At 38.6% G+C, this 16,060-nt stretch overlaps 1 protein-coding gene across 13 annotated transcripts in view; it reads right to left on the bottom strand.

The window, feature by feature from the left end:
• The window catches only part of LOC145675518 (uncharacterized), a 290,842-nt gene that overhangs the window by 134,834 nt on the left and 139,948 nt on the right, over positions 1-16,060 (bottom strand). The window contains exon 7 of one of the 13 annotated variants that reach the window (XM_081745982.1): positions 9,479-9,970. The exons of 11 other annotated variants lie outside the window; for them this stretch is intronic. In XM_081745982.1, the coding sequence (XP_081602108.1) occupies positions 9,714-9,970 (257 nt within the window). In that variant the 3' untranslated portion in view covers positions 9,479-9,713. Of the gene's footprint in view, positions 1-9,478; positions 9,971-16,060 lie in introns of those variants that run through there. One more of the 13 variants, XM_081745981.1, reaches the window with a different exon arrangement.

Here is a 16,060-nt window from a genome sequence, read left to right as displayed (position 1 = left end):
TCAGATCGATGTTTGGTACGTGCATCATGTCACAGTTCATGCTGCAGATGTTTTGCGTAACCGTCTCGTTCCTTATAAAGACATATGGTTCAAGATAGAAAAAAAAAATTGGGCAAGAGGTAGAGAAATTAAAAACATAATTTAGTTTGCTTTCTTTCGCTTTTGAAACTTTGTGTGGAGGGTCACTCCACATGGAACAAGGAGGTTGACGAAAAATACTTCAAATATAAACGACAAGCTTCGCACTCTTTGGGAAACAGCAGTCAATTCGAGTAAAATTCATCCAGGTGGCTGCACATGCGAAACCCCCAACGCAAAACCATGGTAAAGAATCCTATCTTCGTTCATGTTTTCTACCATGCAACAAGGGTACTGTAGTTAGCTGCTATATCAGAATAATTTCTTACCTAAGAGAACTCAGATATTACATCAAGAATTCAAAAAAAGTTATTTTTGCCTGTAACTTCTGTTTGCAGCGATACATTAACCTCCCTTTTCTTCGTTTCAACTCTCATACAAAGACGAATCAAACAGCGTAGCAATAATAATTCTGTGTGTTACCACTTCAGCATAATTGGTGCTGCGCGCTCTTAGGGCGTGCGTACTCTTTGGTAACCCTCCCCTATCAGTCAATATTGTTTTCCTAAATGAAACTGCATATTTTTTTTTTATTAAACACGTTTAACACTTTTCTTTCTTTCTTTCTCTCTCTCTCTCTCTCTCTCTCTCTTTTTTTTTACCTCTTTCAAATATTTAATTAATGATTTGAAAATTCCTTCCCAACGATAACCCATTTAATAAGTATTATTTATCCCGATCTTGGAGGATTCGATTATTGTGTAGTTTCCGTGGCAACAATAACCACGATGATCGAGGTATTCTAGTATATAGGACGAAACATTGAGTTTAAAGTGGGATCTGAACCACCACTACGTTGGATGTACACAAGGAATAGAGTCCGGGGACTTCCTGCGGTAATGGCACGCGTGCTCGTCGCTAGACCAGTCAGGAGGTCTGGCTCAATACTGGAACACACATCCTTGTGAAAAAAATATTCCCTGGTTTGTTTCTAGGACACCAATGAATATTATGGTTAATATTAGTGTATCAGTGAATTTTCTCCGTGTTCATCTGTTTTAGCACGCTCTTTTCTCTCCACTACTGTGTGCTGCAGCCAAATTGACGTTTGACCTTGATATCTCCTACGTCGATCAATTGGCTTCCAGTGACATTGCCAACACTGCGAAGTGGAAATTCGATTCGGCTGATATTCTGTATGTTATTAGTAAGACGAATCTTCTTAATATTCACCCGCTAAAAGCAAATTTCTTACCGGAGGTTTGACAACAGCACGTCACAAGCTCATTGGGTGATGTCAAGGGTGAATTCGGTTGTCGTGTAGTATAGTTTTATTATTCTCATACACATCATTCACATACAAATGCACCGATCTCCTCTCTCAAGTTGTTTACGTATTATATTGTGTTGCACAGACACTAACTCCTATTCTTCAGCCCTTTTTCCCGAAAGATCTTTTTGCTACTGCAGAACACACTCGCCCTCACTGATTCCATGATGGATACAGATCAATAAGTACATGGTAGATCGCAAACAGTTAAGAATTTAGAAATTCTTAATTCGCATTTTAATGCTGATGCCATCTAGAAATTTCTTCCTACAAACTTTCTGAAACTGTGCACACTCCAATATACGATTGGGGGCGCGGTGGCTCAGTGGTAGAGCGTTCACCTCCGGTACTTGGGTTCCCTGGCTCGATTCCAGCCCGCGCCGTGTAGACTTTGTGGTGGACAAACACCGTGCTCGTGGGTTTTCTCGGGGTTCTCCCGTTTCCTCTCACTTTCTTCATTCCACCATTTCACTCATCTCTCATCATCACCGTCTCCTTTAGCCTAACCGGCATAAGCGTGGGACGTAAAACTTAAAGATTTCATTTCATTTTTTTCCAATGTACGATTTAATTTCAGTAAAGCACAGACAGCATTGAGAATGTTCATGGATGTAACGAGGTGTATCCAGCGTATATTAACCTAGTATTTTTATAGCACAGTGTGTGTTATATTTACGAAAGAATGAATATATATGCAGCTGGGTAAATGCTACATTTTTGACAATCACTGAACGTAAACCTACCAAAATTCTACCATTAATTACATCACTAAGCATGCTCCTAAATTGTTCATATCGAAATTGACTGACTGCTTGTTGTTCGTAAGACGCTTGTGGCCATGATGTTCTCAATCCCACAATTTTTGATTAATCATATTTACTTTAGAAGTTATAAATAATGTGGTGTAAATAATATTAACCACTGGCGTGACAATTCTTTGAGAGCCTGAGCTTGCTCCATCACCATCTGTTAGCGACCAGCGGAACTATGTCCAACCTAGCGACGAACATGTGATCAATACGTGTATTGCCCGGTCTCTAATACACATATCAAGCTTTCTGGACCTAGTGAGCGTCACTGGGGGCACCGACCTGGAATCGAACCCGAGACCACACGGGCGTGAATCCAATACTCTTAACATCTAGACTACGGAGCTCCTTTTAACTTTAGAGGTTATTTCACGTTTGTGCGACTCTGCAACTTCCCAAACAATATATTAACTAGTTAATTTCATTCATTTTAATTATTGCTAATATTTTTCCTACAAATGCTGTTGAAAAATGGAAAACAATAAAAAATAAATTCTACTTTAATACCCCCATTATGGACGATAACGAATCAACAAACTAAGCAATTAAGCCGGTGAAAATGACATTAGAACTAATCTACTTTAATGAACGCAAAGCAATTTGTCAGATTTCCAAGCTTCCCTCCCTCAACGCATTCCCCGTTTTTCACGACACTATGAACTGCGAAAACCAAATTACTTTCTAAAGCCGACCATTTTTCTTGTCTGTAGTTTTTTTTTTTTTTTTTTTTTTTTTAAATAACGTGTTCTGACAAATGGTAAAGTTTCAGATTAGTGTTCTGCAAGTTAGAATACTAGCGTGCCATGTCATATTTGATTATTAGTCAAGTCTGTTTCTTACATGGTAAACTGACTGATCTCCGAAATTGTTGAATCTACGATAATTCTTTTGTCTTTTTTTCTTTCTTTTTACATTTTTTCCTTCAACCGTAGGACCGTGTATAAGTACGGGATTTATGAAACAAAAGTCCTTAAAAAGGAAGTCGAATAGGAATCTGGAAGATGTTTCCATTACTGTTACAGGCAACGGTCTCCTGAAAATTTTACCACTACACGCTAAGGAAAGAAAATTTCATATATATTCAGAAAGCTATATTCAATGTAAAAATTAGTATATTATAGATAAGCTTCCTTCCCTTAGCAAAAAAGAAAACTGACTTTCAAGGAGTTTGGTTTATATATTTACTCTGTCTGTCCGAGTGTCCGTTCGGGAGAAACCAAATCTCAAGGACCACTTGGTGGATTACCATTAATTTTGGCCTTGATGTACAGGGTCACAAGTTAGAACGGAGTTCGTTTATGGAGATGATCCATCAAGTTGATTCCAAGATATGGACAATCAAAAATCGCTTCCTCGTGTATTCCTATGGGTGTAATTATGGATATCATCCTTGCTTAATAGATTGCCCGCAGTGCTTTTCAAACAAGCGGGTTAGTATAATGTTCAGGATGAAAAATATTAATCTGTCTGTAGAAAGAAACCTTTAAATGAAATTAAATGACTTTGTACTCGATATATTTAAATACTTAAATATTTTCTATTTTCAAATATCCATTCCTCTCGAAGTTGTACGAGAAGTGTTCAGAAAGTAAGGTTACAAAGCCTATGGTGAAACGTGTATATATTACTTCATACAACCAATACAGCCAACAGCTACTACATACATTAGGTTATTTCTAGACAGTCTCCATATCGGTTGAGACATTTGTCGCATCGTACGATGAGTTTCAAGATTCCCTATTAATAAAAATCCTGTCCTTGCGTGTTCAGTCACGTTGTCACAAAGTGTTTCACCTCTTCGTCTGAAGCGAGGGGACAACCTCCTAGGCGATCCTTCAAGTGCGGGGGCATGTAAAACTCACTTGGAGATAGGTCCGAGCTGTAGGAAGGGTGGTCGATAATGTTCTAGCCGTGAGCCGTGTTCAAATGTGGTCATGCTGTGATGGGTCAGCCACTGCGTTCCTCGTTGGTGAGTTTTTCTCTACCAGTCGCAAACTTTCGACACCATTCTGCGATATGCTGCCGAGACATTACAGTCTCTCCATAAACCTCTACCAGCTGCCGGTAAATTTCAGCTGCGGTTACATGTTTCGTCCTCAGAAATATAATAACTTAGCGGGCTTCTTCGCGAGACGAGTCGCCATTTGTGTTTACATACAACTAGCGCCATAGGTGAAGCGTGTCTGAAACTCTGCACAGTTGCCAACTCCATGTATTAAAATTACCGTACACTTCTCATTCCTCTATAACAGACAAAACTCTTAGAAATATTAGCCTAGTAACCTTAGTTTCCGATCCTCCCTTGTATTTAAGCCTAAGCTTGTTAAAAATTTAGTTCGTTAAGTAATATATAATATACCACAAACCAAGCTAAACTCCTTGTTCTTGTGGTGTACAATGTGTAACTGCTACTTTGTTTACAGATGACTTCCCTCAAGAGCACGTTTGTTCTGAACCGCTCAACATATATCATGAAATTTGATATATACATACGATGGAACTACGACAAGGTAATACAAATATCTCATTCACTTGCAGGAATATGGGTTATTAGACCCTGAACGAGTAAATTCATTGTTTTGCATTGTCCTTTCAAAGAACTGTACATATATTTATGATATTAGTTATGTGGATTTTCTTATTTGTATCAAAGGGTTACAAAATCCACTATCCAAGTACACGGAATCAATCCAGGGGCGAATCCAGGACCGACTTCTGGGGGGGGGGGGCGGTGGGTTGTCATACTGCTACTTTTAAGGGCTCCAAACTTTGAGATGGGTTTTATTTATATATATAAAATAAGAAAGTTCCCTCTTCTGGGGGTGGCGATCGCCCCCCTCTGAATCCGCCCCTGAATCAATCTGGATGACGCAAAGAGAAAAATCACAAAATATTGACCGCAGAGAAGACATGAAGGTAATTTATTAGTACAGTACCAACTTCAGTGCTCCCAAGTTCTTTCAGTTCAATTTGATGAATGCTGGAGTAAGAATCTTCACCGTTACGCAAGAATTTTGATCACCAATAATGACGAATGGAAAATAAATTACTTTGGAATGAAAATAATGATTGAATGATAAACTGGAATAAAACTACTGACAAGGGAACATCTTATATTGATAGTAGCATTGTCCAATCAAACAATACGCAATCGATAGAGGAGTGAAAAAAATTAGAAATCCAAAGTTTTACGGACCGACAGCCAGAAACACAGGAGATACAGAGGAAAGAAAGATCTAGAATCATGTGAAGATAGCACTGCAAAAGAAACACTGACACACAAAGAACTTCAAAATGATTAAAGTAATCAAAATGGCATTTACACAACAGTATAGTAAGCAAATATTGTACCCATAGACATGCTCAATAACATCATATGCAATGCAGTGTTGCCAACTGAACACAAAATGAAGTTTGTTATATGACAGGGAACTAGAGACCTGCACGGGCCGAATTTTTCGGCCCGAGCCCAATCCAGCCCGAACGTACCTAGGCCCGGCCCAGCCCGGGCCCGAAAAGTTTTGGAGATTTTCGGCCCGAGCCCGGGACGGCCCGATAAGTTTTTAAAATTTTTGGCCCAAGTCCGGCCCGGGCCCGATAAATTTTAAAAGTTTTGGCCCGACCCCGGCCCGATAATTTTTTTAAAAAATTAGCTCGAGCTCCAATATTTCTCAAAATTTAGTACTAAATTTGATCTATCTAACCCTCAGAAACATTTTCTAAACTCTGGTTCACAACCTAACGCTTGCCTCCTAGAACTTTGCCTGTCATCGAGAGAACAAAAACTCCATTCCCTGTAACAAAAATCTAACTTAATTCATTTTTAGCATAAAGTGAAGATGGCAATATTGTTTAGCGACAGGTAAAACATTCCCACCCATTCTTGTTATATTTTGAGTTCAGTGAAGGTCAAGGTCAGAGCTTAATTTACCGCATAATGCCTGCAATCCTCTATAGTGAAACTGGAGCCGCTAAGCAACACAAACTAAATAGCATTCTTTGTAACATTTTTCACGGACAGACTTCTTCAACGTTTGGCTTTATTCCAAATATCGTTTAACGAAAGTCAACAACTATTAAAGAATTGCAATTGATCGGCCCCAGCCCGGCCCGGCCCAAAGAAATAACAGTGTCGGCCCGCCCAAGCCCGGCCCGGGCCAAACAAATAGGAGAGTCGGCCCGCCCAAGCCCGGCCCGCGGGCCGGGCCGGGCTTCGGGCCTCGGGCTTGGCCCGGCCCGTGCAGGTCTCTACAGGGAACTCACATTATAACATCTAGAAAATCTAGGGATAGAACCATACCTGTGAAATCTTGATGTACAGTGTTGCCAATGTTTGAGGATAGGCCTATATGAATTCCTTGGATGTAGAGGAGTACATACAGTACACGATTCGAATTAGTTAAAGGCAAAATATGAAACCACAAACAAGAATATCACTGAAGTACGAAAATACGAGATGAAGCATTGTGTCAAAGCAGATTTGGCCAATTGGAAAACCAGAACAGTATCAAACACAATACACAAAACTGAAATGATGCCTGCGCTTGAATTGACAATTGATTAGTAAGCTCACTTTTCTGATGCACGTAATATTGTATCTTCTCACACATTATTGGTAGTCAGTTTTTGAGTGTTGCTGTTGATAAAGCGCTCCGCAGTATGTTGGTCCCTATGAGGAAATAGTCGCTTGAAAAGAGTGAATTCACAGGTATGGTTTACTCATAATTAGATTTTTCTAGATGTTATAGAGTCTAATTTGTGTTCCGTGTTATTTAACACAACTTCATTTTGTGCTAAATTGGCAACACTGCATTGCATATGGTGTTATTGAGCATGTCTGTGGGTACAATGTTTCCTTACTATACTGTCGTGTAAATGTCATTTTTATTACTTTAATCATTTTGCAGTTCTTTGTGTGTCAGTGTTTCTTTTGCATTGCTATCTTCACATGGTTCTAGACCCTTCTTTCCTCAGTGTCTTCTGTGTTTCTGGGTGTCGGCCCGTAAAATTTTGGATTTCTCACTTTTTTTCACTCCTCTATCGATTGCGCATTGTTTGATTGGGCAACACTACTATCAATACAAGATGTTCCCTATGAGTACCCCGAGACTATTTCTCCTAATGCAGCCAATGTCACATTACAGGTTCGAATATCTATTGTTCATGATTTACTACTGTATGTAGTTCATACCAGGGGCAGACCTCTGGTTCCTTATATCATCCGATTCTATGGTTAACGAGAGCTTTAATGGCTCCCATGAGTAACTACTAATTCTTTGAAGAATCAAATCCTTGAACGAATGCAGTACTACGAATTCTCTAAAGAAACCAATCCTTCAACGAATGTGAAACTATAAATCCCGCCTCAAATATTCACTTAATTCTAACAGCCATAAATTACGTAAAGAACTCAATCCTTCAACGAAAGTAAAACTAAAAATTCCGCAGTTCTAATATTCACGCAATTGTGCCAGCCCAGATTATCCCAACAATCTAATCCTTCAACGAATGTAAAAAGAATACATTTCACAGCTCAAGTATGCAATCAATTCTGACAGCCCCAGTGTCACTAAAGAATTCAATCCTTCAACGAATATGGAACTATAAATCCCGCAGTTCAAATATTCACTTAATTCTAACAGTCATAAATTCTCTAACGAATTCAATCTTTCAAAGAATATAAATCTATAAATCCCGCCGTTGAAATATTCATTCAATTCTAAGAACCCCATATTGTCTAAAGAATTCAATCTTTCAACGAATTTGAAACTATCAATCCCACAGTTCAAATAGTCACTCAATTCTCTAAAAAATTCAATCCTTCAAAGAGTATAAAGCTATGAATCCTAACGTTCAAATATTCACTTAATTCTAACAGCAACCGATTCGCTAAAGAATCCAATCCTTCAACGAATCTAAAGTTATAAATTCTACCGTTGAAATATTCATTCAATTCCAAAAACTCCAGATTCTCTAAAGAATCCAACCCTCCAACGAACGTAAAGCTACTAAGCCAGCAGAGACTGAAATATACAATCAATTCTACCTTGTTTTAGGAAACTTTTAAATAAAGTTTTTTTTTAATAATAATGTTAGTTTTTATCTTTCAACTTACCCATTTATTTAAATACGAATGTGGAACTTTATTCGCATTAAATTTCAACAAACGTCAAGATAAAATATGATCTCTTGCTCTTTATAAACTGACAGTAGCGACGTCACGCGGTTACGATCTGGTTGCTACCACATAATTAGTATATACATGTGTAGATGGTAGGGATGTGCAACCACTTGTGGCGACATTCTTTGAAAGGAAGTAAAAATATCTTGAGCGAGGTTACTATAACACAACAGCATTATTTTACAAATGGGGACATTTTAAGCGACGCTACTATACCAAGGCAGCATTGATTTCGAAAGAAAGTACAATCGTTCTAAGTGAGGGTACAATACCAAATCAGCACTCCTTTAGAAGTGGAAACGTTTTGAACGAGGCTACTATATAAAGGCAGTATTCCTTAGAAAGAAAAAGGAAACTTTGAGCGAGATTACTATATCAAGACAAATACATAATTCCTTTAGAAATAGAAACATTTTGAGCTTTATTATTTTACCAAGGCAGTATTGCTTTGAGAAAAATTGGAAGCCTTCTGATTCAGGCTACTATGCCAAAGCTGAATTCCTTCAAAAAATGGATCTGTTTTGAGCGAGGTTATTATACAAAGGCAGCATTCCTTTATAAGTAGAAATATTTTGAGCGACACTACTACACCGAGGCACTATTCCTTTCGGAAAAGTGGATACTTCCTAAGCCAAACTGCTATACCAAAGCTGAATTCCTTGAGGAGGAGGAGTATTGAGAGAGGTTACTATATCAATGCAGCATTCCTTCGAAAGGAAATGAAAACTTTTAGAGATGCTTCTATATACATTTGCTGAACGAAAAAACTGTCATGAGGCAAATCCTGTAATTACGATACTAAACGTGTACTAAAATAACGAGGCACAACTGACTTTGCCGTCAGCTAGTTTAGAAAATAAAATTGATCTAACACTCCCCTTTCATCTGAATAAAATTATGAATCTAACGTAGTTTTTAAACAGATACCTCTTCCGATATTTAAAATAAAACTGCAAAGCCTTTTGTGTTTAATACAAAATTCCTTCTTTTAATTACATTTATGACTATTAATTTTAATTAAAATGCACACGATTTATCAGCTATGCAAAAAATAATGAAAGGATCATAATAACAACAGAATTCATGAATAATAATAATTTTATTTCTGAATATACATATCAAGGTGTCTCACATGTGTCTCTCAAATACTATTATATTAATTGGTGCATAATTATATTGTCTGAATTTTATCCATTATAATAATATTAATATATAATTATATAATAATAATAATAATAATAATAATATATAAATATGAATCAATCACCCATAAATCTGTGTATACGTGTTCCCATTTCCCAGTCTACTTGGTATTTTACTTTGGAAGTTCTACCGACTGATCATGCAGCTTGTTAAAGCAGGGCAAGCACAGTGGAGGCTTCTCTGGACAATCTCGACAGAACGTAAGGACTTTTTTCACAATCCTGTGAGCCTGCTCCGTGGTATACAATCTCCTCGCTTCATAGTAACAGGACTTACATCTCCGTCGAGTTCTCCTCTCTAGAAGTTCAGGTTTAGCCAGAGTGTGAAGCCTCATGTCGCTCCCGCCAGTCTTTAAGCGTTTCAGAAGTCCTGAAAAGTTGGGAGAATTTCAACTGTCATGTTGTTCAAACATTTGTTTTCTTTTTATACAATATATACAAGGTATTCGGAAACCACACCAAAAAAACTTTCGCAAATGAATCCTCACACGAAAATTTATAGGCCAAGGTACGAAATTTCAAGTCTGAATCCAGTAGCCACATCAGAGAGTTTAGGCCTCACTTGGTTAGCTGATTGATTAGTTGATTTGGAATTTAGCGTCCCTTTCAGTATCGGCGCTATATGAGACGTACACATACAGCTTAACAAGGGATCCAAACCAAATGAGCTCACACCGGGAATTAAACCCCGGTCTCCCGCGACGAAGACACGTACGCTAGCCATAAAGTCACGAGGGAGCTATCTGTGACATTTGACAAAGTAAATCCAAATTCCTATTGCTATACTGAAAAAAAAAAATTGTTGCCATAGACTAAATTATTTCGCGTCCTGATATAGACCAACAAGAGTTCACAAATAGTCATTTGGGAGTTTTGCCCGCCGAAAATTGGTCAAAATATTTAGAAGAAAGTCATAAATCGAGAATGGCAAGCTAACAGAACATACTGGTTATATTAGCCTACATTCCATTAACACGTCATTAGAAGTGGAATTGGTGTAGCCTCGAAGCATGGAAGGAAATTCATGAGGTCTTCCAGAAATGAAAAATGAAAGACCAGCGACTAAAAACTTGACATATTCCACACCCACTGGTTCATTAATTGAATCTAGGCACAAAATAACCACCATATATTTTTAGCCGACCTTAATTTAACATTATGTTCTCCAGTCGTGACTTTTTCTTTTTTTAAATATCGTTTTGACCAATTTTCTGGAGGCTATACTTCTGAAATTACGCATTTGTGCACCCATGTTGGTCTATAATTTTTTTTTGTTTCACGTTTTCGTGTGAGGATTCATTTCCCGAAGTTTTTCTGGTGTTTCCGAACACCCTGATGAATCTTCTTTACTTTACTTTAAATATTTCTTTACTTTAAAAATTGCAAGATTAATTAATTTTGCAAGATTTACTTGTATGTTAACATTACGATTATGTACAACTATATTTAAAGAATTTTACAAAAGCAAACTATTTTTTTTTTTTCTGAAAGTTAAATTGTCAGCTGTGCCTCGCTGAAAAGTTTAAACTTCTGATTTAATGTTAATTTTCTTTGACTACTTAAAACAAAAACACAAACAACAAAACAAATAAATTACCAAACTTATGATTAATTATCCATCTAATGCGCTACGTTAATAATTTTAAGAAATTTATCTTTTAAAAAAAATATATATATATAATCTGTAAACTTTCGCGAGTCTGAAAATTTCTGAGTAAAATAATTCAAGTTGATGTTCAAGGGTTTTATTGGCGACGTGTGGTCAGTGTATTGGCTCCCATTCCGATTATTACTTTGTAACACTGGAGTTTTTTTTTTTTTTTTTTTTAATGTGAGCTGAATTCGTGACTCCTCCCCGGACAAAAAAAGCAATTCGGCAACTTCAGTTTACTTTGATCTAAAAATATCTATCAATGTAAGCTGAAACCTACACACTCTGAGTAAGGTAGGCTTGTGAGTTCAGCCTAGTTACAATAGCTGGTGGTTAAATATGGATTTCTCAACAAAGAATGATAAATTTTGCATTTTATATGCGTCACAAGCTAAGTGAAAGTGCGAAAAAAGAAATAGGAATTGAAAGCAATCTGTGAGGATTAACTATAATAATTTGATATCACTGCCAGATGGATTCGATCATTTGAACAGGGAAGGAAGAGTTTGTAAAGATCCTCGCTCTGGATGATCTGGTGAAGATGTAAACAAGAGAACACTTCACAGAGTGGAACAAAATAGCCATATCACCGCGGAGGTGTTAAGTATGGAAGCTGGTATTAGTGCTGGTAGAATTGACACGATATTCCATCACCATCTGAATACGCGGAAGGTGTATAAAACAGGGGCGGATCCAGGACGGACTTTTGGGGTGTGGGTGGGGTTGTAATACTGCTACTTAGAGCTACTTTTAAGAGCTCCAAACTCTGGGATGGATTTTATTTACGAGGGAGGTTCAGTAATTATTGTCCCCGGCATATTTAAAATGCTTAAGCTGGGATGCCTGATGGGGAATATTGTAGCCTGTCTTAGATGCCTATATCCTAAATTTCAGAACCATAGCTGCTATATTAATATTCTTTTTTGTCATTTCAGGTGTGAGAGGTGGCACCTAGCTTGAAAAATGGAGAAAACCGAACAACGAGCTGTCATCAAGTGCCTCCAGAAAAAGGGGTTAAGCCCAAAGGAGATTCATGAGGACATGATCAGTGTGTTGGGTGATGGGGCTCCTTCCTACCAGGTGGTAAAGAACTGGTGCCGCGACTTCCGTTGCGGCAGGGAAAGCTGTCAACAGGCCCCTGGTGCTGGTCTTCCAACAACAGCATGCACCCCAGAAAACATTGATGCTGTGCATGATACGATTATAGCACACAGACTGATCACAGTACAACAGTTAGCAGATATCATGCACATCTCTGTAGGCTCAGTGGAAACCATTGTGTATGAACACTTGGGATTCAGAAAGGTGTTAGCGCGATGGTTACCCAAAATGTTATCTCGTGAAAATCAGAATGGCAGAGTTCGATGTTCAAGGGCTGGTTTGGAGGATATAGGGGAAGACCTGGAACAGTTCTGTGATAGATTTGTGACAATGGATGAGACGTAGCTCCACCACTACGATCCCGAATCCAAATGACAGAGCATGGAGAATCGGCACAACAGTTCGCCTCCCCCACGCAAATTTAAGGTGCAAGCATCAGCACGCAAGGTTATGACCACAATTTCTTTTGGATGCGAAGAGTGTGCTCCTTATTGACTACCTGGAGGTTGGACATACTATCACGGGGGCCTATTGTGCAGCCCTAATCCCTAAGTTACGCGAAGCAATCAAGGAAAAACGGCGCGGGTTATTGCAGCGAACAGTGCTGTTCCACTAAGATAATGTTCTGGCCCACAAAGGCCATCTTACTGGTGCCGCAATCCATGCTGCTGGTTTTGATGTGTCGGAGCATCCTCCCTATTCACCCGACCTCGCCCCTAGTGACTTTCATTTGTTCCCAAAGTTGAAGGAGCTTCTCAAGGGGAAGAAGTTTCACTCAAATGCAGCTGATATTGAAGCTGTGGAGGAATGGCTCACGGCTCAGCCAGAGATTTCCTTTGAAGCTGGCTGGCATAATGGCTTTATAGCATAGGTGGAAGAAGTGCATTACTATGAAAGGAGACTTTTTGCAAAATAATACTCCTCATATGTCAGGGACAATAACATTGAACCACCCTCGTATATATAAAATAAGAAAGTTTCCTCTTCTGGGGAGGGCAATAGTTCCGATCGCCTCCCCCTGCATCCACCCCTGGCGTAAAATAAGCTCTATATTTTTAACTTATGAACAGAACATGACAAGGTAAAATTGTGCGGCATAATTGGTCCCTACATTTCAACCGACTAAAACAACAGGGGATGAAAATTGCTTTTACTGTTAAACCATCCTGAACAAAACTCAGAAACTGTATTTGATTCACTAAAACTAATCTAAGACCAGATGTTCTTCGATAAGATTTCAGATCTCAAAAACGAGTTTTTACAATTTTCTCAAACTACGAAGGATTAATAGTACACTCTTAAAAATTTCCTTGCTCAGAAATGAGGAAAACGCATATTCAAAACACAATAAGTAATTACTATTCATATTTAAGGAAAAAGTCTCATTATTTTCAAATGTGTTTCATTTGTGAGCTCAAGGCAAATTTTCAGGTTCCCATTTATGAAATTTTCCCATTTCTTAAAAATGAGAATGAAATAGTGCGTGATTTGCAATATCATAGATGATTAAAAGGTAACGGTAACAATCTTACCGAAATAATATTACTATGTTTTACTAGAGAGTAATATTACTAGGTCTTAATTACTATACAGAAAACGAGATAAAAGGATTTCAGTTGTAGCAAAATGCGAATAGGTATGAGTACGCAATATGGTGATGCGGCTGAGGTGGCGTATGGATACACATCATGTGACAGCGGCGAGGAGCAGCATATATCGGGTGTTGCAAAATAAGTGTTACAACTCTTGGGAGGTGATTCCTGCCAATGAGACAAGAAAAAAAGTTCTCTTGAACTTTCGGCTATCGGACATAGTTTCAGATCTACAAGGTGCCGAAAGCGTGGGAAAATGACTTTCGGACGCCAATAGTTCGGAAACTATCCAACGTAAAGAGGGCGGGTAAAAAATTTACTGAAGAAGTCGTACCAGCTCTATTGAATTTTGCATATTTCACAATCCTACCACGCACGCGCAAGGGATTCCCTAAAGGAACGTAGGGATTCCCGGATAATCTGCCAAATGAAAATTGCTGTAAATGATATGAATTGATAGGATTTCTACCAGGTAACAATAATTCGTTTGTATCAAGTCGATATCTGGAACGAATACAAAATGGCGGACAACTTCATGCCCGTTGTGTGTGGTTGCATAATCGCCAGGTACGAATGTTGGCCAACAGTGACGTTCTGAGTATTAAGTGTAGTGAATTTGTATTCAAATGCTCTAGAAAGACATCTGGAGTGTCGGTAGAGCGTAACAGATGAAGGAAGGTGATTCACATGTGTGGAAACACGTAACGAAAAATGACCAGAAATATACTCTATAAACGTGAGTTCAAAGAGTCGGAAATGTAAGGAATACAACAAGAACATGAAAGTCATTGCCAATTCACCAATAATATTCCCTCAAACCGATGCAATATAATGTGTACGGTTGCATACCAATAAGGATGCAACAACTGAGGCCAAGGAGACTCACAAAGAAACTGGGGAAACTAAAGGAATGTGACTAGTGGGATCGCATGATCGATATTGAAATGTGGCAAATGTGTATGTTGATATCGACATATAGCTAATGGAAAAATGTTAACATGTCCCACTACAGCTGTGGTATCGTCCCATGTGGGAAAAATAGAAAACTAACTTTGTACATGCTGCTATTACACTTGGTTCGTATTGTAGTGCAACGTAAAAGAACACAATTATATCCATGTCCCACCTATACTGGAACATTGTCCCACACTCGAAACATAGGAGAATAACTCTAATATGTTCTAGTACACATAAGTCACATTCTGGTACAACGTAAGTAGAACACAATTGAATCCACGACCCCCTTCGTCTGGAACATTGTCCCACACTCGAAACATGGGAAATAACTTTCTAAAAGCCATGGTTCAAATTCTGATACAGCTTGAAAGTAACTATATATTAGCATGTCCCACTTCTTCTGGGACAATATTACGCACTCAAAATATAGAAAAAGTAAAGCCTCAAATTTGTACAGTGCACATTTCAACGAAGAATAAATAAAACAAATCGGCACAGGTCCCACTAACGCTAGAATAGCATCAGAAAGAAAAGAAAATGAGCTGAAGAAAGGGGGGTGGGACGGAACAATTAACAATTAAAAAAAAATAACAATAAGCTTCAGGATCTGCACTATTTGTATCTTGTACCATGCACTTTAAGAAACTATGTAGTACGAAGAAAGCCTTACAAACACTATAATATTCAGAGACGTTGTTGGAAGTGTTCGCCATTGACATCAATACAAAGATGACACCGGCGAAGCACAGCTTGTCTGGTAGGCGCAAATCCATGTGGCATATCACTAATGGTCCCAGCAGCGGCATTGATGCGAGCAACGAGGTCCTCAGCACTTTCCACGGGGGTGTCATACACAAGCCGTTTCATTTCCCCCCACAAAAAGAAATCCACCGGTGTGAGGTCGGGTGACCGAGGTGGCCACGGATGAGGTCCACCCCTGCCAATCCAGTGATCGCCAAAAATGTTGTTGAGTACGACCCTGGTTTCCCGGTCAAAATGTGCGGAGGCACCGTCGTGCTGAAACCAAATACGTTGTCTATCTGCAAGCGGCACGTTTTCTAAAAGTTCTGGCAATACGTTCTGAAGAAACACACGATAATTCCCACCATTTAAGGTAGTAGGCAAAATGTACGGACCTATCAAATGGTCACCTACGATT

Source organism: Thermobia domestica, chromosome 18 (assembly GCF_964235325.1).
Source record: "Thermobia domestica chromosome 18, izTheDome1.hap1.1, whole genome shotgun sequence".
Lineage (NCBI taxonomy): Eukaryota > Metazoa > Arthropoda > Insecta > Zygentoma > Lepismatidae > Thermobia > Thermobia domestica.
This window is presented reverse-complemented; position numbering and strand designations above follow the sequence as displayed.